Source organism: Anser brachyrhynchus, assembly GCF_964034855.1.
Source record: "Anser brachyrhynchus genome assembly, chromosome: 3".
Classification (NCBI taxonomy): Eukaryota; Metazoa; Chordata; class Aves; order Anseriformes; family Anatidae; genus Anser; species Anser brachyrhynchus.
This window is the reverse complement of record NC_137696.1, coordinates 98,353,473-98,378,864: the sequence shown is the minus strand read 5'-3', so window position 1 is coordinate 98,378,864 and position 25,392 is coordinate 98,353,473. Positions and strand designations below refer to the sequence as shown.

The 25,392-nt window shown below is 36.8% G+C and overlaps 1 protein-coding gene and 1 long non-coding RNA gene across 5 annotated transcripts in view; one reads left to right on the top strand and one right to left on the bottom strand.

The window, feature by feature from the left end:
* The window catches only part of EYS (eyes shut homolog), a 959,435-nt gene that overhangs the window by 20,923 nt on the left and 913,120 nt on the right, over positions 1–25,392 (bottom strand). Inside the window, exons 45-48 of the mRNA XM_080584128.1 lie at positions 20,833–20,999; positions 20,484–20,628; positions 13,735–13,909; positions 6,267–6,439 (exon numbers count right to left, since the gene is read on the bottom strand). Of these exons, the coding sequence (XP_080440254.1) occupies positions 6,267–6,439; positions 13,735–13,909; positions 20,484–20,628; positions 20,833–20,999 (660 nt within the window). The remainder of the gene's footprint in view (positions 1–6,266; positions 6,440–13,734; positions 13,910–20,483; positions 20,629–20,832; positions 21,000–25,392) is intronic.
* LOC308191587 overlaps positions 21,250–25,392 on the top strand; it is a 48,085-nt gene continuing 43,942 nt past the window's right edge. For 2 of the 4 annotated variants that reach the window (XR_013948150.1, XR_013948151.1), the window contains exon 1: positions 21,251–24,360. This is a non-coding gene — a long non-coding RNA (uncharacterized lncRNA). Of the gene's footprint in view, positions 24,361–25,392 lie in introns of all 4 variants that reach the window. The other 2 variants (XR_013948149.1, XR_013948152.1) reach the window with 2 other exon arrangements.

The following is a 25,392-nucleotide window of genomic DNA, read 5'->3' as shown; positions in this document are numbered from 1 at the left end:
GCTACAGATGTTTAGTCCATGCCTAGCTTTGGTAACAAGCTTCTTCTAGGTACTGAAATGCTCTGAAGACACTTTCAAGATGAAACCTGAAAGAAGAAACAGCCAGTCTGAAAGTCCCTCGCCGGGACCATTTCTGCACTGGAAGCCTTCAAGTGTCTCAAGACTAAGGCATTGAGAGGGATTGGGAGTATCTCAGTGCAGCCTGATAAAGCAATTGATAAAGAACTAATTACCTCAGAATTTATAAATCTATTTCCAAACTGAGATTTTCACTTAATCTTGAACTGGATTTAGTCTGAAAATAGTGCATGTGTGCATGTGTGCTTTGAGAATGACTGGAGTATAAGAAAGTTGGTACATAGTGTTTATAAGATTAATTAAGTCAAGGAAATAGAACAAGATATAATTGGAGGGATCAATTTTGGCATTAAGACACTTACATTTAGCTGCCTACACATATTACTTGTAACCATTAAAATACCTATTACAGTCAAGTGTGATGTAGGATAGGGTTCAGTTGCTTAAAAATGCATGCCACTTGCTACTGAGATACTCTAGGAATACTGGACTCCAGGACATCCACATGAGCCTGGCTGGTACAACAGGAAACACAGGACTTTTTGGAGTTGGCAACTGGAAGCCATGAAATATCTACGACAGCATACAAAAAGGATGTATTTTCAGGCAATTGAGTAGCATCTCTCTTGCAACAATCAACAGAGACCACAAAGTCATTCTCCTCAACCTGAAGCAGCCCCTTCCAATGTTCCATTTGGTTTTCTAAATGTAGACACCTTTTTATTTTACAACCACTATTGTCTTACATCCATGTTCCACTCCAGAAAGGCATAGCTGTCTGACAGGTCCTGTACCATACCTATGAATCTTGGTTGGATGCTTTTGGATGCGCATTTGAATGCCAGGGCATCTCAAACAGCACTAACCATCTGCCTTTAAACAAACTTCTGATCAGCTAGATAGCCTCACTGCCTAAATTGACCATAATCTTGGTTAGGCATTGGAAGGGGTTGTCCAGGGTGGTGGTGGAGTCACTGTCCCTGGGGGTGTTTAAGGAAAGGTTGAATGTGGCGCTTAGTGACATGGTTTAGTGGGTGATATTGGTGGTAGGGGGATGGTTGGACCAGATGATATTGGAGGTCTTTTCTAGCCTTAATGATTCTATGATTCTATGATAATGGCAACCATAATGGCAACTTAGCTATTGAACTCACATGTAGATACTTAAACCTAGGTGCCTTGTCTTTAAAATGAATTCCTACCCTTGTCACAGTTTCTAGCTCTGTGCACCTTCACAAAGTAAGGCAACTAGTATATTTTCAGCAAATCATTCATTCTCACAGAGAAGTCTGAAAATAATTCCAGAGCCATCCTGCTACATAGTTGTTAGCTGGCTGTATCTTGTTCTACTAAACTGGATAACAAGAGTGAATGGTAAGTGCATGGCTGAATTTTTATTGGGCCTTCACATCACTCTTGGCTGACTTGGTACAGAGGGCATTACTTTTGTACTGCATACCAATTCTTTCCTTTTTTGCCAAGCATAATTTCTGCTAAAGTTTATATATGATTAATCCATGGCATGTGTTTAAGTAGGCAACTCACTGTATTCTACTTGACACTTTGAATTATACAAAGAAATATTACAAATGCATGTTTTCTTGTGTCTACTGTGAATATTGTTTACTGGTATATCTGAAAGTTTAGACTATTTCCTTTTTTTTGATAAAACTTTGAAAGAACATTTTATCCTTATAGAATACAACTGCTACTCCAAGATCTTCTCAGCATGTTGCCACAAGGTTTCAAAAAATTCTACTGGAAACAGAAAGCTTGATGGGCCCTTTGTTGCTTAAATTGCTAAGAGAACACAGTAGTCGCTGTGACTCAAACCAAGCAGCTAGTAAGTGCCCACAGTTGTCTTTAAAATAGTTAGAAATAGAAACACAAGTTTCCGAACTGTGACTATGAAACAGTTTATGCATAAAATCAGCAGGTCTAACTTTATTGTCAGATAAATCCAACATACTTTGCATACATGTATGCGTGCATTTGTGCTTCAGTGTTTGTATGTAATGTGCCTGTTTATGATAAAAATCTCAAGCTAACGCATACTCTAAAATTAATTTTTCTTATACTAGTAGTAAATATACATTGGGAAACATTCTAGACTATGTAGAAAGAAAAAAATATTTATAATAAAAATGATTCTAAAAGACAGTTTCTTCCACTTTTCATTATGACTAAATTGTGACTAGATGGACTAGATAGTTACAGAATTGTCTTAATTTTATTCTCAGGTATTCGCAAAATTCTGCTGTACTATTTTATCAGACATGGAATTTGACATCAGAGTAACATCTAGAAAATTGACTTCTGTTGGTAAACATGATCAAAGAAAATTGTTTGTCATTTGTTCATCAAGAAAATTGTTTTACTGCTTGATAAGTATCCTATTAAATTTAGGATAAGAACAATGAAAAGCTCTTTTACATTTGCTTTCCTTTCTTCAAGACCTGTACTGACAAGCAGTGATTGTAGCTATGGAATTCAGAGCCTAATGTACAGTAGAAGACATCTATTATTAACTTATTTCTTTGTTAAAAGGGCAGTAGTATTCCATTATGGGGCCTTGAAGAAAACAAGTTATTTTAGTAGGTGTTGTGAAAGTACGTCATACAAACTAATCCCTTTGTATTTGAACACGGTAATAGTTTCAGTAAGTGCACTTAAAGTTTATGGGACATGATGAAATTAGTGTTTTCTATTTATCTGATCAGCATCTGTTTAATAGAGCCAAAACTTCCTTGGTAAAGAACAAGACTATTGAATAATTAAAAATTTAAATAAATTCAGTGATAAAAACTGTGCTTATTTTAGCCACTGTCAATTCTTCTCCAACACTGCCATCTACAGAATCTTTCAAATACTACATTGATGTCCCCTTAAAAGAGAATATTATCAGGTCTGTAAAATCTTACAATTAACTCCTCTGAAATTATAGGTTTTCTTCTTTCCTCTACAAAACCGAGTATATTACATAGGATATAAATTTCACATGCTTAGTATCTAGTGGAATTCTAGCTTATGTAGAAAGATATCTCAAAGCTTGACATAATGTAAGAGGAGTTTCATCGACTCCAAATTTACTTTTGTTCAAGTTGTCTACTGCCTTAAATGAGACTGTTTATGTCAAGATGAGAGACCTGACCTAATCTATTAAAAAAAAAAAAAAGGAAGAAGAAGAAGAAGAAAAAGAACAAAGAAAAAGAAAATTAAAAAGAAGGGAATATGAGATAAAAATGTTTGGATGATAGAAAAATACCTCAGGGAGATGTCAAACATAGTTGCTGTATTAAACTTTTCTCTAACCTTTTACTATTGGCCACTGCAAGAGACAGGATTACTGGACTCACAAAGGGACACTGTTCATACACAAGGAATAAGCAGCTGAGGTGCAATTTGGTAAAGATTAGAATTTAAATGAAGACAGTTATTACTGTAACATCTATATGATATGATAACATCTGTATTTTGAATGTCAACATCCCTTAATAATTACTAGTTGAGAAAAAGACATTGTGTCCACATATATAAAATATATATATATACTATGATGTATATATATAATAATGTAATAATGATGTGCTACAAATCAAACTATTTGTCTGCAGCAAAAGGTTTTTAGACTGTTCCTTCATCTCTAAACTTTGACACTTGATCTTGGCTGCTTTTCTCACAAGCCAATAGGTCTACTGCATACTCAGAGGAGAGCTGAAACAGCCAGGTCCTTAGTGATTTCTCGGCCCCAGGTACTGCATACAGCCAGGGACCTGGAAGGCTGCTCCTGTCATCTCAAGCTCTGTCTATATTGAAGCCTCCACATCAGCAGAGAGAGCTACTCTGTTGCCTGCTGGTCTGTGGCATGTTGCCACCATATCCAAGAATATAGGAAGGGACTGAGTTCAACTGTGGGCCCCCTTCTTCAAAAGAAGCAGTTCTTTAAGAACTGTTATAGCCTCATCTGAATGATTTCATTTCTCCCATGCAGTTTTCAGAAAGAACCACCTGATCTACTGGGTGGCATCCCTGCCCATGGCAGGGGGGTTGGAACTAGATGATCTTTAAGGTCCCTTCTAACCCAAGCCATTCTACGATGATTCTATGATATTTTTAGTGTTTGTTAGGCAGGTTAGTACTTGATTTCTGTCATTTTATGCTTAATTATCTCTAACTTCTGTGGTCAAAGTACTATTTCTCATTACTGTGGTTCTAGCCCTACTGCCTTATGTATTTCACCTGACCTGTTGCTGTGCAATCCATATTATTGTCCTGTATTTTCCAGTCACTGTTATTTGGTAAAGTCCTATTTGTTCTTACTCTTTGCTGTTCTCCTCTGATGTCTTTTGCCTCATAAATCTCTTCTGTCCTTTCCTCACACTTCTTTCCTTCTTTCTTGCACATTCATTAGTCTCCATCATTTAACTTCCCTCTGTTCTCTTTGGGTCCCTTGGGCCATTCATTCTTCTCTGTCTCTTTTTCTTTTGGCTTCAATAACCACCATCAATCCAGAGATGAGATATTCAATCTTGATAAACAGCTGTTTTTAGCAATTTGCCATTCACTAAAAGTGCAAACTCCGCTTTGAAAAATCTCATGATAATTCATTACTCTGCCAGAGTAAGGTGAAATGCAGGGCACGGAGTTTGGTGAGGACCCATAGACCCTACTTATAAAAAGAAAGCTTTTAAATAAAACAGAAAGGAACCCTCTAATGTGTTTACCAGGTGGATGAATTACTAAGAGGATGACAATCTACAAGAAATACATTTTTCTATTGCTCAGTTATAAGCTATCTCTTTTAGGTAATAGTGGCCATCACAAGAAGATCCAAATCTATTAGGAAACCAGAACACAGGGATTTTTACTTGATTAATTAACAGCTTTATGTATAGCATGCATCCTGTTGGTCAGTGTCCTGAGTCCAGTTGGTATTATATTTTAAAATCTCACTCAAAAATGAGAATTCAAAGTCTAAATGTTCACATGAAGAGCCCTGAAAAACTGTTGCAGCAGAGGCAATAGAGCAAGCACATTTTAACCTGGAATAAAGAATTTAACAATGGCTTTCCAGAAGCTATATTCTCTTTGATTTGAGCCTACCAATTGCAAGTGCTCTCTGTAATGGGATTTTAAAACTGTACCAATCTATTGGTTGAGGACTGCAAAATAGGTCAAAAACAGTTCAGCTTGTCAGTTTTGTGCTTGAAACTTGTTCTATAGGCAGAACAAGGAAGGTCAGACATTGGCAGGCAGTTTGAGAAAGGAGCTATTTAACAGTAACTGGCGTTCTTCAAAAGATGTAAAGAGAGCATCTTGAACGAAAAACATACACTTCTACAATATTAACTTGAATTTGAGAACTGCAGAATAGAGGATGCAGACCACAGTACAACTTTTTGCACAGAGACACTTCAGACGCTTACAGGAAAAGTCCCTGAGCTTGTAGCACTTGTGTATGCACATTGTTGGATATTCATTTGTACAATCCCTTATAGGTGAAAACACCTTGATAAAGGTTTCGTATACGTAAGGGTAAGAAAAGACGGGCAGATTGAAGGCATATTTGGTGGGAGATGTTGATAGAAAGTCAGGGAAAACAATCACCTGAAGATTATTACAGTGATATTTGCATTTCTATCATCATTCTCAGTGCATCCCTATCCAACAGCTACTGAAGTCAAGAACAACCTCTCCACCACTGTCAGAGGAAATTGGATAAGATCCTAAATGCTTACTGCTTCTGAAATGTGCTCAGAAGTGTGCTTCTGAGCTCTTAAGAGTATTTCTCAATGTACTTCATTATGGTGAGCTTGGGAATTGACCTGAGCAGAGGATCACTATAACACTGCTCTGGAATGCTTCCTGTCCCCTCAGTATCTGACAGTGTCAAACTGCCCATGGATTTAGTTGAATGATTTGAAAAAAAATGAGGGAAAAAATGGTGTTGAAAATAAGCAGAGTCAGAAAACTATCTAACATTTCACAGTTTTAAATGACGATTTTTCTAGCAGAAAGGAGTACCAGTTTCTGTCTTTAATAAAGTCTATTTTATACCTTGTGACTTCATTTCACATTTCATTCATGTTTTACAAAATACTGTTTTTTTTTTTTTTTTTTTTTTTTTTATCTGCCTGGACATTACTGTCAAGTAACTCTATGTAGAGTGTACTATTCACTTGACATACCTTGTTCGCAGTAGGTACCGGTTGTTCCGAGAGGACAGTGACATGTGTAGCCATCAGGTAGCGGCACACAGGTACCGCCTTGCTTACACAGATGTGGAGGATCATGCTCTGGATCACATACTGACACCATTTCTGTGCAAAATGCACCTTTCCATCCAGTGAGGCAGTCACAGCTACAGTAGGTAAGTGAAAGGAAAGAATGCAACATTATTACCAAAAGAAATCAATGGTTCAGTAGCAAAGTAATCAAGATTTTCAAGTCTGGGATACCTATATTTAATCATCTGGTCCAAAATGGCAAATAGGAGAGTGTAGTAACAAAGTTTATCATTTACCTTTTTGATCTGTTTACTCTGTAGCAAGAAAATTGTATTTAATAGGGAACATATTATTTTTAATATTTGAGTTACAGGATCAGTATCTACAAAAAACAATCAAGTTTGTGGCTATTTTTTGTATTTTGCTCTACAAATAGCTCAAGGAAGCTTTGACTGCATAAACTAGTATGAGTCAAAGTGGAATTTAAAAGGGAAAGCAAAGCAGCGAATAGCATTTATAAAAACGCAATCGGATGTCACTATAAAAGAACTGTTAACAATTCCAAATTGTAACTACTAACAGGAGTCTGTCAGCAACTGCCTTTCATTTAGCCGTTATTCATTTGCTAAATTCTTATAATTGGCAATCAGACATAGGCTTGGTGAAGCACTTGATGGAAAAGAGGATAGTGGATTTGACCAAGAATGAGGGGGCAATCTGAGTGTTATATGACTAAATCTATGCCATCATCAAATTGTCTAAATTGACCGGATCACTAGTGAGTGTCTGGTACTTTCTATACCTTTCTTTCATCCAAACCAGGAGAATAGAACAAAAATTTCAAATTAACTTGTAAATTTAAAATTAGTTTGAATTCTATAGACATTGTAAAATACAGATTACACTTGGCACTGATGTTAAAAATGCCCTCCTTATTAAGAAGCAAAAGTTTCAAAACGGTTCAAATGAAATGTGAGACCTATTTCCATTTTAAAATCTAGTGATACTTTATGATACAAAAATAATTCCCCTGAATAAAAACAGTAATTGATTTTTTTCCTAAATATTTTCTCTCTCAAGTCTAAGAATGAAACCTCATCTATTTTGATTGATTCTTAGTCAGTGTCTTTTTGTATATGTGCAAAATCTTGAATTCTTCTTCAAACTCACTGAGCTACACTTTCTCTATTAATCAGCCCACTGTTTCTGGGAAAAACATAACAGGGAGTCTGTGAAACTGCCTCATTTCAAGTATGTTCTGTCACTATATTTCATCTTCCACAGTTCACATACAAGACACAGTGATACTTTTATTGCTGTTTCACTAAACCTTCAGATCAGGCAACACCATGTAAATAAAGCAAAATCAGCAAACCCTTTGATAAAGAGCTATCTGTAATGAAAGGGGAGAGAGGACAAGACCTTGCAGAAGCAAAAACACCTCCATTCATCATAGCATTAGAATGCTTTCCGTCTCACCAGCAACTGTTATGCTTTGATGCAGAAAAGTTACTGAGAAGGGGAAGTAATTTAACTCCCTAAGTGGCAAGCAGAAATGTCCATTTCTTGTGCTGTCAAGCAGGATGTTCGGAGCCAAAGCTACTACTGTTGGGAAGTATACACAAAGGTTCTTCTCGTTTACCTTTTTTGCATCTGTGTATGTCTAATTTCTTTTCATTATTTGTCTCTTATGACCTAATAAAAGTTAGGTTTTAAAATGAGTTGAAAACTATTTGCATGGAGCTGAACACATTTACTGTGGCCGACAGTGGCAACCTCTCCTACTTAACACTTCGAAGCAAGTTGGACAGGGGTTGAGAAGTTCCGACCCCAAATTTCCTAATCTTCAGAAAGATAAAGGAAGAGGCAGCATTTCAAATCCTTTGCATCACATAGCCTGTCATATTGGTCTAGTTTTCCCTATACTTCATTATGGTTGCATGTTGTTCTACCAGAACAGGAGAACCCAGTGGCTTGTAACATCACCAGTGCTTTGATTCTCAAGTGTTTAAAGACCCATTTCTTTAGATAAAAGAGGTGAGATTCAGTTTGAGATCAAGATACTTAATTTTTTGTATTTACGTATGAGCTAGGGTTCTGTTGCCTATGCATCTACGTTCAGTGATTCATTATGTGCCCACACAGCCTCCAGTTGCCTTCCTAGAGGTACATGGGAGAGGAAGCTTGAGATCTGGAAGACAAGACTGCCAAAAAACACTGAATGCTTGTTAGGGAATGGGATCCTAGAGTACGTGCCTGAGCTCATAGGTTAATAGATTGATTAATTAACATCCAGTTAATGGATTAATAAATTAACATCCAGTAGATCTAGCAGAAAGAGTCAGGGGAACTAAAGCAATATCCATTGACATTATTCATATATTGACAACCATAACTAAAGACAAGGACTGCATTCAACTGCCTCAACACAGGTGTTTAGTGCCCTCTGACATGCCTTGGTGAATCTGAGAAATCTGTGCAACTAGAAGACAGAAGGCCCACAGAAGACGTGCTCTTCTGGACATCCCATGGAGACCAGGAGAGGCATCCCAAGATATGTGCTGATGTTAGAAGACAACTGGAAAGGCCTGGACCTCCACTGACTGTGGATCAATTGACATTGATCTTACACATTTAGCTTACCTGTAGACACTTTATGTGTCTTAGGAGTTAAATCTCACTGCAAAATACTTTTCTATTTTAGGGGGTTTTGAACAGTATGGATTAAATTGATTCCTCTGTGCCTCAGCTATTAAGTTTCTCAAGGCAACTGCCAAAATGCCTCTGATTTTTCTATATCATATTTTTATGTGGAGAAAGGATAGGAAGGCCTTCATATATAACTTTGATAGTGTGACTTAGACGAAATTGGATAATTCTTTTTCCTAGTTCTAGTTTTTCCAAATGATTCTTAATAGGGTGCACTGCACACTGTATATATATGACAAAGACAGGCCAATTCAGGAAGCAAGAACTGTCAAATTCACAGCTCGTGGAGAAATTAATAAATAAATAAATAAATAAATAAATAAATAAAAGATCACTTTTGATTCTGGAAGTTTCAGATATTATTTAGTTTTGTAATCTTTCTGTTTAGGAAGTTCAATTATGGTTTAATTTAATGTCAATTTGTTTTTTGTTTTTTTTTTTTTTCTTCTCAAATGCTTAACAGTGTCACACAGTGTTCACAGAATGGGTTTCCAGGCTCCAAGTCCAGTAACAAGGCCAAAGTCAGCTCTCAAATAAGTAACACAGTTTCTGCATCAGTAGGGACAAAAAGCACTGTTGATGACATAAACCTGAAATGTGTTATATGAAAATTTTTGGCAACATTAAAAAAAAGAAAATTCATTTCACTTTATAAACTATAAAAGCAATATGCTGGTATCTTACTATATAAAATCCTTATCAAGCTAGAAGAATTTACTGAACTTAATCAGGAAATAACTAAAGGTATTAAAGGATTTCTGTGAAGAAATTAGAATGTTTGCTTATATCTACTGTGGTTTCCTATACTAAACAAAGAGCATTCTCATATTAAATGTAGAAAATATCAAGTTTAAAATGTCATGCTCAATGCTAACAAACCTGTAACTTTCTATAGTTAGACAAAAGTGACGTCAAATCAAACAAATCTTCTTATAACAGAAGGGATTCAGCCCTGCAGATTCAGACACCTGCATATGTGCAGGTGTATGTGAGAGTAGGTGTCTACATTTAAGATGTGCATCTATTCAATGGAGATGAGAGGCTCAATTAATTTACCTAATCAGGTAGGCCAACTGAGACTAGGCAGATGTCTGCTGCCAACTAACACTTCCCAGGGGTATCCCATCTGGCCTCCAACTACGTTTCCGCTGGTCTCTTCAAGGAGAGAGGACATTGGTCTCTCCAAATCCTGTATTACATTTGCCAGTATATGGATATCTCAGATCCTGCATGGTTTCTCAAATTCATACAGTCCTGCATTCGCCACATCACAATGGAGGAGATCTTTTAATAAAAGTGGCTTTAAACTAAGGCAATGGAAAACTAGAGCATTAGTGAAAAACAGTTTATCTTCAGGCTACAAGGCAAAAATAGAGCATGGAACAATTAAGATTGGAAGAAAATTAATGGTATTTAAGCAAAGAGTACTATGGAAGTCTGCACAAATTTTCTACATCTGCCAAATTAGATGACAATTTTTAGGTAGCAAATCCACCTCCCAAAAAAGTAAAAACTTTTATTGATGTTAAACAACAATTAAATAGAGAAATGCCTTTTTCCTTGCAAACTATAAAAGTATGTCCCTTCATTGAAAATTGTTTTAGTCTTTGAATTGATAATTGTTTCTAATCAAATTCAACCTAATAATGAAACTACAACAGCTTACCTTATGGGGTATCCCTGTACTATATAGAGTTATGATTTAATTTCCCGAACCTAAGTGGCTAGTGCTATTTGAAATGCTAAAGAGTACTGAGAAATCCACATGTGCCTCAGAGATATGACAGAAGACTTATGCAAGTCTTGAACTCTTCAAAGCTGCAGCTGAAGGCCAAATGGTCTACTCAGAGGTACCTAAAGTGCCATTACAGGCTTATATTCAGCAACTGAATCCTACCCATTTTGTGTGATGTCCTGTTCAAAGTACACAGAAGACATACTTTTCCTCTCACTTCAGCAACAAGCAATAGCTATAACACTTTATAGACAATCTTACTGGATGTAATTGCCATAAACAAAATAATGGAGTATATTACTGCCCTTGAACATAAAATTCTTCATTTTACTATACAAATATTTCCTCTGAATTTTGTTAATACATAGTAGTTCTGCTCTGTTGCTGGACAGAATGTAAAGTTTAATGCTGTACATTTCTGCTTCTATTTAAATCAAAGCATTATCCCTGTAGCAACTGAATCTACAGCTTAATGGCACTGCACACTTTCTGGCAGAGTGGTGGAAGCAGGACATAAAAATAGCTCAAAACAGCAAGAAAAACAGGAGAGATCTCATTTCAGGAGAAAATATACTTGAACACAAATACAGTTCCCTCAAGGACTCTGCTCTTCAGAGGAACACAGGTGATATGAAAAGAGAGAGAAGTTCCCCCTGAGAAAAGCAAGACAGTATTGACAGCTACTATACATCGGCAAAAATCATATGCATGCTATATCCAGGACTCTTTGGCTTTTTTTGTGAGGAGAAGGTGGCAATTACTGGTACATGCATGCATACATACGTATTATCTGCGACAACCTAGCTGTCGTGAAATATGAGGGCAGGATTATAATTCAGTAGGAGGTCACTACAGATTAAAAACAAACAACTCACCCCTCTAAAAGCAAACAACCCCCACATTTTAAAACAGTTCCTAAACAAATCTGCCATTAAAATTATGAAACTATAATGATGAAAAAGAACTTTGCCTACAATATCAAGCTTCCAATGTAGCCCAATCAGGCTGCTACTCTAGCCTGTCACCTCTTTTCCAAATGTTCTCTAGGTCTTGCTGGTGGTGGTACTGTGTACCTTGCAGGCCAGAAGATGACTTAGCAGTGCTGGGTAAGTTTCTGAAGCCAGGATTTAGGTTGGTATAGGTGGGCACATAGGAGGGGTATGCTTCAGCCTACATTTCTGGTATTTTTATTGCAGTTTTGGTTTTGTGTCTCCTCTAACATCCCTGTAAATGCAAAGGGTGCCATTTGCCTTTGTTTTTCCTCAGAAAGATCAAACGCACTGGATGCCAAGGACTTAATAGTTCTGGAAGGAACCTGCAAAGTCCAGTAATTGGGACATACTGTAGCTCAACAGTCAGAAAGCAATTCCAAATTATACCTTGTTATTCAGGATGTTCAAAGAGTTTCTTTCATTGCTTTATTTACGAGCATATAAAGATGCTTTTAAGGGAAATGGGGAGGGGAATTGCATACTACATATCAGGGATGAATTTTCCAAATTGTACATAAAGCCTTACTAGCTTTAGAAGCACTAGTTTTGTACAGGTTTTCTTACTGATAAAGATTTGTCTCAGGGGCAACTAAACCAATTACCATTTAATTCTCTCTCCAGTACACATTTAGGAGCTTGTTTTTAGCTTGACAAGTATGCAAACTCTTTTCTTTATATTACACAGAAGGGACAGGTCTCTGTTTTTTGAAGAAGAATTGACATACACAGAGGCTCCACAGTGTAAAGCCTGTCTTTCCCTTCTTATCTGTCTTGCTGTCCGCAGTGTTTTCAGTCATTGTTTTCAGATGTTTTATATCAGCACTTCTTTCTTTTTTTAAAAAAAAATATGTAAATATATGTTAATAAATGAACACATGAGGAAGTACATGAGGGAAAGCAAGCATAATTAATCTTGGCAGATGCTTTTAAAATCAATAGCACTCTTCAGCAAAGGCTTTATAGCTGAGTTACAAAGTTTGGAAACAAGATTTATTACAATGGAAATGTTGACACACAGCAGCAGTTTGGAACTGCAAATTCACTTTCTTCTTTGTGCCTTACAGACTAGACACAAAGATCCATCTAGACTTAGTGATAAGGCATGAAAGACTTATCTGTTGTGCCAGCTAAAGACCTTTTTGCCCCATCAGCACTTATTATCTGATTGATCAGCCAGCTGAACAGCTCATATGATGAACTGACCTAGTTCAAACAGTTTTGACATAAGATCCTTACTAACCTGCCTTGTTTTGTGTGGAATGGATTAAGAAGGCCTTGCATGAGCAGGCCAGCCAGCAGATCTGGAAAGACAATGGTGAATGAACACTTGAGAAGGGCATGAAGCCAGGGAAGGTGCATTTGAGAGAAAGAAAAGTATCCACACAAATGATAACTGGAGGCACAAAGACCTGTGTATATTAGGGAGAGACTGAGCAGCAGAGAATTACACACAGATGTTCAGTAAGGTTGCTCCTATGATTTATACTGGCTCAGAACTTTCCAATGTTAGACATTCAATGTTTTACTCCAGAAAGGGGTTGTCAGAGAAAAATACTTTTTTTTTGTCTACCAGCCATGTTCAGGCAATGTTCAAGCTCCCCTCTTTGCTATTTTGTTCTCCGATATCTAGGATGCTACTTAGTTTAATTAAATGCCTTTCTGACACATCTAGTTCTAGCCACACATTTTGTGGTAAGTCTGGATGCCAGTGACTTTAGTGGAGTTTGACCAGTCCGTGGAGCTTCTTAAAACAGACCCTCAGCAAATGTCCTAAGAATTTTTAAATTTTGGTTTTGATTTTATTAATTTAAGATTAAAATTCTATTTTTTCTTCTGTTATTTGAAAGGAAGAAAATCTTTCAACAGTTTTCTTCCTTTCCAATAAAATGATAGCTTTCTGGAGACGTCTGTTATTAAGAAACTAAATTACCAGAGTTATTAGGTCTACTGATCAGTCTATGTTGTAATCTAGAAAAAAGTTTTTCATACTTACTAAACAGTAGAGCCACTTTCCACACACTTGCCACCATTTCTGCATTTTATTAAACTGCATGGGGAATCTGTACATTGTCCAACACTGCGACCTGAATTGGGGTGACCTTCTGGAATCCCTGGTGATTTAAACTCCTGATTCATGCTGGTGCGAACTTGAACATCAAAAATGCAACCTTAGAAGTAGAAAGGTGAAAGAAGTGGAGTTTACAACATATACAGGGATACATAGCAAATCAAACAGAACACCGTCATCCCTCACTGAATGGGTTCCACCAGAACATCTTCAATGTCTGTGCAATCATACCGTCTCCAAGAGCTAAAGTTATCTTGGCTACTTTCTGTTCAGGCAAAAAAGTGAAAGATTTTAAGATCCCTCTTTAATAATAGGTGAAACAATAGAATTAATTTCTCAAGGAATAGACATAATGCAGAATCAGTGACTAAGGAGTGATGTGGGTGCAACTTCATGTTTACAAGTGCATGCTTTTACAAAAATGCATCTACATCAGATAAAAGACTTAAACAAAAAAGGGAGAGAGGACAATAAGTCTGTTTGCTGTAAAATATGTAAGAATTCAGAGAGCATTGGCTAATGCAGGGAGGAAATGTGGACTTGAATTTCTTTAGGCTAATATAGACTCCTTCAGGGAAAGACCAAGATTCTCCCCTCCTCAGGTAAATGCTTCAGTCCCTGTTACATACAGATCATATCACACATGACCACAACATTTGACAGTGTGTATACACTGCTCCTTTAGGCCCTCGCTCTCAGAAAATGATTAAAAATTTTCATCTTTAGCAGTAAGGTAAGCAGTGCCAGGATCTGTTCCTTGGTCCCGTGGGCCAAGTAACCTTAAGTAAACCTACGTAAGGTAGGTTTACAAGGTACAGGAGTACCCTAGTGTATCCACAGCTGTATCACCAAACTGTTACTAGCTTCCAGAACAGTATGGGTGCATCCATACTACTGATGGGGAATGGTCCCGACATTATGTCACCCCTAAATACACCTAATAATTGTTTGGGAAAATGGGGACACAGACCAAATATGTGACAACTGTAAGAACTTATCTGTACAGATAATTGAGTCAGTGACTAGATCCATACACTGACATTCTTTTAATTTGCTAATACATTGGTATCCTAAATGAAAAATGGAGTCAAATGTTCAGGGTGGAGCAGAGCTGTTTCCGACTCACTACATCCAGGCAGCTCCTGCTTGACCTGTGGGCTTTCTGGGGCTTGCCCCTTTGGAAACATTTTGATCTTCCTAGTAACTACACAGGATGGTTAGTCTGACAGGTCTAGCAGTCCATCAGCATTTGTGAATCACTTTTTTGGGTCTACGTGCTTATTTATGTTCTGCAAAGCTGAAGATTATGCCATATATTATATCTTTTTGGATCAAACTCTAAGTAGCTTCTCAAAATATACCTGACCAAGTGGTTTAGAGCCATATTTAAAGGTGACATTAAGCACTTTTGAAATGTCATCCAGATCTATACATTAATAAATACCATTTAAAACTAAAAATCAGACTTAAACCCACTTCATAGTGGGTTTAAACAGTGCAAAAAATGAACTTGAAAGTGCTTATACCTTTCTATACCTGATTTATATATATTAGTTGAGATATAGTGAATTCCCACAGTGCTCAAAATCCTGAGAATAGTAGGTATTGAGCAGTGCATGCCAGAGGCTCCCTGTTTAGCATTAAAAGTGGGGAAAAGGCATGATATGAAGACTGCAAATAATCAAACTTTTTTTTTTCCAATTCACTTAATATAATTTTTTCATGATTCACTGAAATCATTTAAGAAACAAACTTGCACCTGAAAGACAAAATAAATGTTCAATACAAAATCACTAAATGACAGTATGTTTGAGGTTGGAAGGGACTTCTGGAGATCATCTTGCCCAACCCCCCTGCCAAGCAGATTCACCTAGAGCACATTGCAGATGTATTTCTATCTATTTATTTATATTTATCTCTCTATATTTCTACAATAATGGATGTTTCTTCAGTTTTTAATAGATATCAAGAACATACGGACTTTCTCCATTGTTTGTTTCACAGTCAGTGACTTCATAATTCATGCAATTCTTGTGACAATTCTGGAAAAATATAATTGCTTTGTGCCCTCCTATTTATTGATATAATTCTGATCTTGTTAAGAATTTATGAACATTTATCAAGATGGTTGACTTGCAAATACTTTGACTATATAAAATTTTGAGACTTCTCCCTCTGATCATATTATCTTTATACAAAGAAGAAATAGAGAACAGGAGTCATTTCACATTCCACTGACAAAACTATTTGTTGACCCTCAGTAGGGTAAGAAAAGTGTGATTTTCACAGTCTAAAGAAGCCATGTTTCAAGAAGAGCTTTATAAATCCTAAAATACTATTCATAATATTACATTCTCACACGAACATTCACTGAACACTAGTTCATTGGACCTAGCTTTATGTAATAAGCCATCTTCTCATATAGCAATATGGTTTGAATTCATTAACTGATGATCAAACTTTTCAAACTTGGGTTTAGAAACACTTGACATAGTGACAAATTATACATTCTGTAAGGCAGGCTGTAGCTTTTTAGTCCCTCACAGAATTATTAAGTAAGGTAGGTCAATAGCAGCTACGCAAAACAAATACACTTTAGATATCTAGATACTGAAATAGATATCTTCATTTTAGCTCTGCATTTCTGTTTTTTTTCCTTCACTTTTGAAAAATATGCCATTAGACTTTAGATTATCAGACTATTCTGTTGAAGGTATATGTTTTTTATTTTTTTAAGGATCATAATTTATATTGACCAAAACGTAGCAAGACAACTATTTTAACAACTGTTAGAACAACATTAGAAAAATTTGCTTTCTTAGGATTTTTCCTGATTACACACACTTTGTAGTTCGGTTTACACTGCCACATAGCTGGTAATTTAAAAACTCATATTAGGCAATTTAAATCAAACCTAGCTTGATGACTATTTGCAATATTCATATTACATCCTTTCTTTGCTTTTAACAGTGTTAGTTTTAGGCCACCACATACTCGGTAAATCCTAACTAATGTTTCATCTGTTTATCAGTAGTAGATAAAGCATGTTCTGTTCTCATGAGTCTTGCTAGAGTGCTGAGAAAAAGCAGCCCAGTGCTCTGTGTAAACAACGGAAAGCACAGTGAGTACCCAAGAACTGGGAAGGTCACCATGGAAAATAAACTGGCGTTCGTGACAATGACTAGTTTGATCGTACCAGCAGAACACCTAAGTTAGAAACAGCTCCTGAGCATTTGTAAACACAGCATATAGTAATTACTGGAGAGTATTTTGGCAGAGCGTTGTGAACTCAGTAGAGATTTTCATTTAATTTTCTTATTTCTTCTAACTGTTAGTCAGCGGGATGCAGGTGAAGGACTCAGAGCAACGACTCGAGCAAGCACTACACAAACTTCTGCAGAGGAATCAGCTGATGAATGTGCCTTCTTTCAGACGTGAATTCCCTTTACTCTGCCAGTTCTGGGCCTCTTAATGAGAAACTGCCAACTATTCTCAATTGTGGAGAGGTTTTCTGTCACAGCCAAGTTTGCAAGAGGAACTCAAAAGAAGCTCCTGAATTTATGAGTTGAACTCAGTTTGATCCCAAAGATCAGAGTTTGATGCAAGTTAGCTGAAAGCAGATGCAGCGAGACAGTGAACTCACAGAGGATGCACTACTACCTCTGTCGTAGTATTGTAGTCTTTTGTCTAGTGGCTCCTTAGACCACACTTGGAGCTTTCTGTTAATAACTTTTTTACTCTAAATGTAATGTATAGTTTTCACCCCAGTCAAACAGAGCTCACAAAACAGATCCCTTCCTTCTTTGGCTCCCCTACCAACAACATTATCTGCCACTCTTTTTCACCAGATCCTAAATGATGTCTGCTCTTTCTGTGCTGCCCCAAATAAAAGGAAAGAAAAGGTTTCTCCTTTAGTATAGTCATAGAAATGCAAGCATAATTTTGCCTGTTTTTTGTCTGGTTTTCCCTGTAGCTTATCTTGCACTATTACAAACCTTTAATTTTAACCCAAATGCCTAATGTCATAACATTCTCCTTGTCTGTTCTTGTCTTGCTTTTGCAACTCACAGATGACAAGTCCCTTTCTTTTAGATCTTGAGGGGACAGTCATGAAGCAGATACACTATCTCTAAAGCCATGCATGCATTTTGGACTCAGTGCTCATACGTGATGACAAACCCTTCCCATTTTTTAATATACCATCATTACATAACAATTTATACACAAGAACGGACCTAAAGCTTGTTCCTCCCTGCTAGTCCCCTGTCTAGGCTGCAACCTTAGCTTTGATCTCTATTGTCTTCTCATTTTCCTGCTTGTTGCCTTGCTAGAGGAGCAATGGACAAGTGGGGATCAACAAAAAGTCCCAAGAAACTGATAGAGAAATGCTACTTTGCATAAGGCTGGAGGAAGTCATGGTCCTGATGTAGCGTTTCCATTGTGAAGGAAGAAATAAACATTTCCTGGACTGACAACTAGAAAAACGTTTGCACCCACTGCTTTGTAGCACAACTCTTTTGAGACCAACAAACCCAGTGAAAATAAGACTTTAAAAGAGTATAGTATTGAAAGAGTTATGAGTATACTCCTTATATATAGTTTAATAAAGACATTTATTTTCAGTTCCATCCTTTCCTATGGAAATTACTTCAATAACAACTGCTAAAGACACGTAACCCTGCATGAGCAAATGGTCTGAAACAGTAGCTGTACAGAGGAAAATCCTGAGTGATTGCAGACTGTTACTGGGGGCAGTGGGTCTGCAGCAGCAAGGCTGACCTTCTCAGTGTTTCTTGATCCAATAGTAATTGCTTATAAAAGGAGAGGGACACTGTGCTATTAGAAGCAAAATGGTTTTAATAAATCACGTCTTTAAAAGCAGCCAACAGAAGCTTTCCAAAAGTCTGAGGGTTTTAATCAACTATATGCTAGACAAATTTATCTTGTTACTTCCAGAGTTTTTATGTGGACTCCCTACAGCTCCAGACTGGCTGAAGTACAGTGGTTACAAATTTTCCTTTATGTTAATGATATTGCAGTTCCCACTCTGGAGGCCTATGGAGATTTATTTCTGGTCCTGGGGACTGAGATCTGAACCTGGGGAGACTTCTGAGTTAGAAGAATAAATTAGATGCTGACTACACAAGAAAAGGTCATAAGAAATCATTTGTAGGGAAATGTAGCTTCCTTGAAAGTCAATATGATCTGGAGAACAGAGACAAGATGATACTGGGAACCAGAGCATGGAATTGATTACCAAATATAAGAAATTTAACGCTGTGAATGACAGGGATAAAGAAAAAACTGTTTATGTGCTACATTTAACAAAATTTTGACATAGAACCTTCTTTTTAAACAGTAAGAAAAAATGATCAATAGTAATGGTAACTAAGAGTATGTGAGTTTTGAAATATTTTGTATTTTTGTCTTCATTTTATGATTTGCATTGTCATAAGATCAAATGTTGAGTTTATATATCTATTTAAAAATACACGAAAGAAGGGCAGTTCCTAGAAACTTGGAAGCTTAGGGGATTCTTTTGCATACACTGGCATCCAGAAACTATGAACTACACTTGGAATAAAGGATCATATCAGAGAATTCACATTTAGAAAATTACTATACTGTCAGATTTATCCTTTGAAACCAGACTTAAGAGATGAGTTAATAAATTCATAGATGTCAGCAAATCATAGATGTCAGGGACAAAATCAAATTGATTTAAGTTGTCTTGGATTTATGCTTGTCTTCGTGAACTTGATTTTGGGGAAGTTTCTTAATAATAAGAAAAAGTAAGGTGAAGGCTAGAAAAGAGGCAGTTTGGCACTCTTAGTGGCAATGGAGTGTACTAGTGTATGAAAGTGAATTTTATTTCTATACTGCATAATACACCCCTGATTCATAACTAGGAACTCAAACTTTGCTCTGCTATAAAATTTGCTCTGCAATAAAATGTTTTACATTCATGTGAAAGGCTTTCCAGTGTTTAAAACAAATTGAAGTTTATCTAACAAATTTTGAGCACTTTTTTTCTATAGAACTAAGGAATGCATATAAACAAGTGTTGTGAGCAAATCCTTTGCAAATCCAACTGATAGAAGTTGAATTAAGATTTCTACAGAGCTTAAAATATGAAGCTTAGAGGTAGGAATTATCATCTGTTATATAAATAGCTGAAATATTCCTTATAGGCATTACAGACACCTAACCTGTCGAGAGGAAAAAACATAATGTCAGGGAAAAAAATAAAAAATCAGATTTTATGATGCCCTATCAGAAAGGAGTCTTCAGCATGAAAACAATTACCCAAACCAGCACTGCCAGTGACAATGGCTAGAACTAGCTGGGAGAAGAATCTAAATTACTTTGCCATAGGGAAAGGAAACTGTTTTGGAACGATACAGTACAACAGGGGCAGATAAGAAGAAATGATAACATGGCAAAACTTCTGTTTTTATCAGAAACAGGAAGTGTTAAAAATATTTAGCAAAGCCTCTCCTTGCATCACATTTTTTAGTCTCCATAGGGTAATAATGAAAAAGCCAAACGAATTTCAGCCAAATAAATTTTAGTTTGTTTCCTTTTAGGATAGAGTTTTTCGATCCTTATTTCATAGACAACTGAAACAAGCTGACACATGTTTTAACAGGAATTTAAAACAGTATAATCTTTACCTTGAAAGCTGTTTTTAAATCTGGATCCCTTTGGTAGGAGTTCTGGAGTATACTCATGATAGCCTCCTAAATAAAACTGACTGAAGACATTGAGTCCAACTAGTCTTCCAGGAGAAGTGACAGTTTTATTCTTCTGATCATCCACCTTTCAATAAAACATTTATATTTGTTACAACAAAGCATTCTACCTTATTTGGGAAAGTCTAAAGAAGAGAACCCTCCAAACTTAACAGGGAAATATAAAACAGTCATTTTAAAGATTTCCATATTGAATGGAGGGGTGTATGGGGGGAGAACACTATCATCTAACAGTCTATCCTTCTAAAATAAATATATATATAATTTTTACCTTCAGCCAGCCTTTCTGGAGGTATCTGCCAAGATGGATGACATGAATTTTGAGTGTCAGATCAAGTGGTTTACTAATGATTGTTGCTGTGCCAGAACCTAGATTGTAGCTATATACTACTCTGCCATCACGGAGGCCTAACACCAAAAAATCATCTCCATTCAGACCTGAAAAGACAAAAGCAGAATAGCTACTTCTTCCAGGATTCAGTGAATACTGAGGCATAAAATATTCTTCAAATCCACAGAAAATACATCAGTTTGGGAAAATTTTAGGCAGGAAGGTTTTAAATTTTTAAGCTACTTTTAACATCCACTGTTCAGCTTATAACACAAATTCCAGTATTCTTGTGGATTTAAAAGAGAAATTGCAGAGATTTATAAACTATTTATAGGTTTTCTGAAGGAAGTTTTTTTTTTCTTCCTTTTTTTTTTTTCTTTCCAGTAGGGTAGGTTAGTTACAGCCACAAATCCTGTTGAGCCTGGTGGGTTTAGTAGTCATTGCTGTTCCTCTGCCTGCAATACGAATAGATTCGCAACCTCCTTCAAAGTCTAAATCATACTTCAAACAAACAAACAAACAAACAAAAAAAAAACACAAAAAAACCTTGAAATTCCAAGTTGCAGAATCCATGGCTTAATTCTATCCCAATACACTTTCACGATAAATACTTTTCTTTTGAAACATTAATAACCAACAGCCTCAGAACTTGAGGGTAACTGCTACTATGAGGTTAGGACAAGGTAAGGGAAACCATAGGTTTATGAGCCCGGGGAAGCTCAAGGAGCTTCAAGCTCGGCCAGCTGCCCATGACCCAGAAACATCCAAAAACTTTACTACAGCTACCCCTGGTTAGGGATTGCCAAGCACTGGTGCTTAGCACTTAGCTGGTGCTAGGGAGAGACCTTTGTAAGAGCCAGGTGTAGAACACAGCTACTGGAGGCAGCAGTTTGTAGCAGTAGTAGGTGGTTTGCGTGGAAGGGTGGAAGGAAGGGGACCTCACATCACTCAAAATTCCCCACTCTTTCTTCTTCTGTATCTGTTGTTAACTCTAGAGTATTTATTACTGAAGTTTCTCTGGTCAGAATATTCACATCTCAATTTTCTGAATTTTTCTTAAACTTTCAATTTAGAACTAATTTCTTTGTAAATTTGCAGCACATAAATTAATTTCTTTACATTTAGGTCAACATATGCTATCACTAGCAGAAATTCTTCAAAAGAACAATAGAACAGTCAAACAATAGCCCTGAAGTATCTCCTGCAGTTTAACTCCAAAGCAGGGGTCCTTGCTGGCTGCAGCTATGGTGAAATCAAAGGGAGAACTGGTTGGTCCCTCAAGTCAGAAAATTCCAAGATCTGCACATTCTTGAACAGATAAATCCAAAAGGTGACAGTGAACATCATTATCTACAAATGAGACTTTTTTTAGCACTGTACTTTTTCCTGCATTATGGGGAAAATGTGACAAAACCCATTCATTTATGGTCAGAGACTGCAGCAGAGGCTGTGAATAGACATAGAGGAAATATACTCTTTCCGTGTGTGCTTCTCTTTCAGTAGAGCAATGTCTGAAAAAACACTGGACTGCTGTGAGTGGAAGAGTGTCAATCATCAGATTTTAATGTTTAATTATATTTACAAAGGTGATAGAACAAAAAAATCTGAAAGTTGTAAAGAAATTTACAGAGGAACATCGGGCATTGTGATGGATGTGAAATTACTACATCAGCTAAACATTGTAAGGTGAATATAATGCTGTAAACACTCTATAACCTCAGGAAAAAAAAAAAAAGAGTTTAACATTTAATACTGTTATGTAATTGGAATTTCCTTTCTAGGATTCTTCTTAGTAACCCCTCTTAAACACACAAGAGATAAGCTGTTAACTTCCACAAGGACATAAGCTTATTTAACTATGAACAGAAATGTGACAATATGATTACTTAGGGTAGGAAGAGATGTAAGAAGTCAGTAAAGTCTTAGAGAAAATCTATGCATGCGATATGTATTTTTTTCCTGACGTTGATAGATTCTTAAGATTTTTCTCTCTAAGATTATTTTGTTCTGGGTAAATTGTTATTATTTTAAGGAGGTTTTACACTAATGGCACTGGTCAGAGTTATCATGGACAGAACAAAAATCCAGTGTGGATGAAAGGTATCAAATCAACCATATTTCATGCTGAGGTGGGTGGGTTAGCCTCAGCTAACAGCCATGCTCCCATCCATCTGCTCACTCACTCACCCTCCTCACTGGGATGGGAGGTGGGGTGGAGACAAGAGCAGGAGCAAGAAAGCTTGTGAGGCTGCCAGCACCTTGCCACGGACACCCTATGCATGTACAGTGTGGCAACTTCTGACCCAGACTGTGGGAACAGGAGATTTTTTTTTTTAAGAATTCTAGCCCAAGCCAGGGGTCAGCCACAAACCTGAGACCAAAAGCAGGGGACGTGTCTGCTATGACCAGGAGAAATCCAGAGGCCAGTTAGTCTGACTGTTGTGAGAGTTTCAGCACTAAGTTAGGTGAGATATTAGAGATAGGGTGACTTTTGATTTACAGGCTTTGTAGGGTAAGAGGAAGAACATGTTAGACATCAGTGTATTAGACATCATTTGATCATACTTCACAAGAGGTTAGACACAACATTAATTCAGTTCAAATATAATATGGGAATTAACGTGAGATGAAAACTGACTTGGGGATTGTAATCCAGAAATATTAACAGAATAAAAGAACAAAGAAGCTGGTCAGAGCCTGGAAATGAACAATGATCCCATCCTTGTTTTGTGTCTGCGTAGACAATCTAGGCAGGGATGACAGGAAAGGGGAGTTAAGTGGGATACTGCAAGAGAATGCTAACTAAGAGAAATGGAATGAAATGGAGAAAAGGGAACACAGAATATTAAAAATGCTTCCTTACAGCAAGATTACAGGCTGTGAAAAATCTCATACTTCTCATAGTGAGAGCATTATTGTTTGATACTCAATAAAAGTAAATTGTAGGAAAAACAGCATCTCCTCCCAGTGAAATAGGCAAAGTTCACTTGGTAGGAAATGCTGATTTCTGGTAATGAGAATGGGGGTTACTCAATGTCCCCAGCCGTTTGAACGAAGAAGAAAATTAATAAAACTGCTACAGAGCAGTTCACCTGGCACCTCATTGCTTCCTGGTCTTGCTGACAGCTGGTGAGCTGCTGCCCACCCCTGATCTGACACGGAGGTGCAGAAATGTATTGTTACTGGCTGGCAGTGCTCATGAAAAAAAATAGATGCTGAATAATAAAAAGACAAGTTTCCACTTGACAACTACATAATAAGCTCAGAATGCTAGTATTCTGGTAAATAAAAATGACATCATGGAAGATCCACTAATAATCTTTTTTGTCCTCAGTTCAGCTTAATATGGCTGCAAGAACTGTTCTTCACAATAACTTTGACACTACAGGGCACGTCTTGCAGGCAGGGCTTTTTGAAACAGACTTCAGTGCAAAGAAATTGAGTCAGCTGTTTGGATCTGTATTATATGTAAGCAATTTATTTATTTATTTACTTATTTATTGCATTCTGTTTTGATCATTGTAGCTCAAAAAGAAATTCAGGTTATTTTTCACCGTTTATGATGTTAATTTTATATTTGCATTTTTTCTATCCCAAGTAAAGGCAGTGGACAAATGGTTATAATTTTTGTTTGGTTATGTGTCCTACAGTTTCTGTACTGACAGTTTGAAATTCTGTTCCCAAGGTTGCAGAAACGTGTATAAATGCTGTGGTTTGTTTTTTCTCATTGAGAGGAGTGTTCATTTGTATTTGTATTACAAAAGAGATATTTATTATTATTATTAAAATTTAATAATGGGGACACTGGTTTCTGAAAACTGCTTTCCGAATGACTGGATGGAAATGTTTTGGCAATGATCCAATGACTCCATGTACCATTTCTAATTTGTTAGCTGAAAAACACAAAATTTCCTTCATCTGCAACAATAAATAATTAGTAAGTGAAAGGAAAAGCTGCCAGGGAATAAACCAGGGACTGTTATGGAAGTAAAATGTGGCACCAGTGGTAGACCTGGATGCAATCAAAATGCTGTTCAATATAATTCAGTTAGCAGCATCACCCAAGCCTGACCATGTTTCACTAAAGGAGGGAAAAAAAAAAAAAAAGGAAAAAGGAAAATAGAAAAGCCAAATTCACACAGAAAAGTCATAGAAAAGCCAGATTCACACACAGAGGCAAAGCAAAGTTTTGTGTTTAATACACTTCCAGTGGTTTAATATTTGTATTAAGCTAATTTGGATATCCAACTCGATAAATTAAGTAAATCAGCTTGTGGTTGTTGGTCCATGTGCTGTACCGAGGTATCATGGCACAGTGAAGTACAACTGATCAACGGAGCTGCACTAACTAAATTTGACAGGATCTTCCCAAATGAAAAGTAACCAGCTTAATTACATCACAGATATGTAAACTGCCAAGCCATTCTAAGCTGACGTGTTAGTTTGCATTGCAATGGGCTAACTCCCCTGTCTGCCACAGAATGTACAGGAACTTCAGTT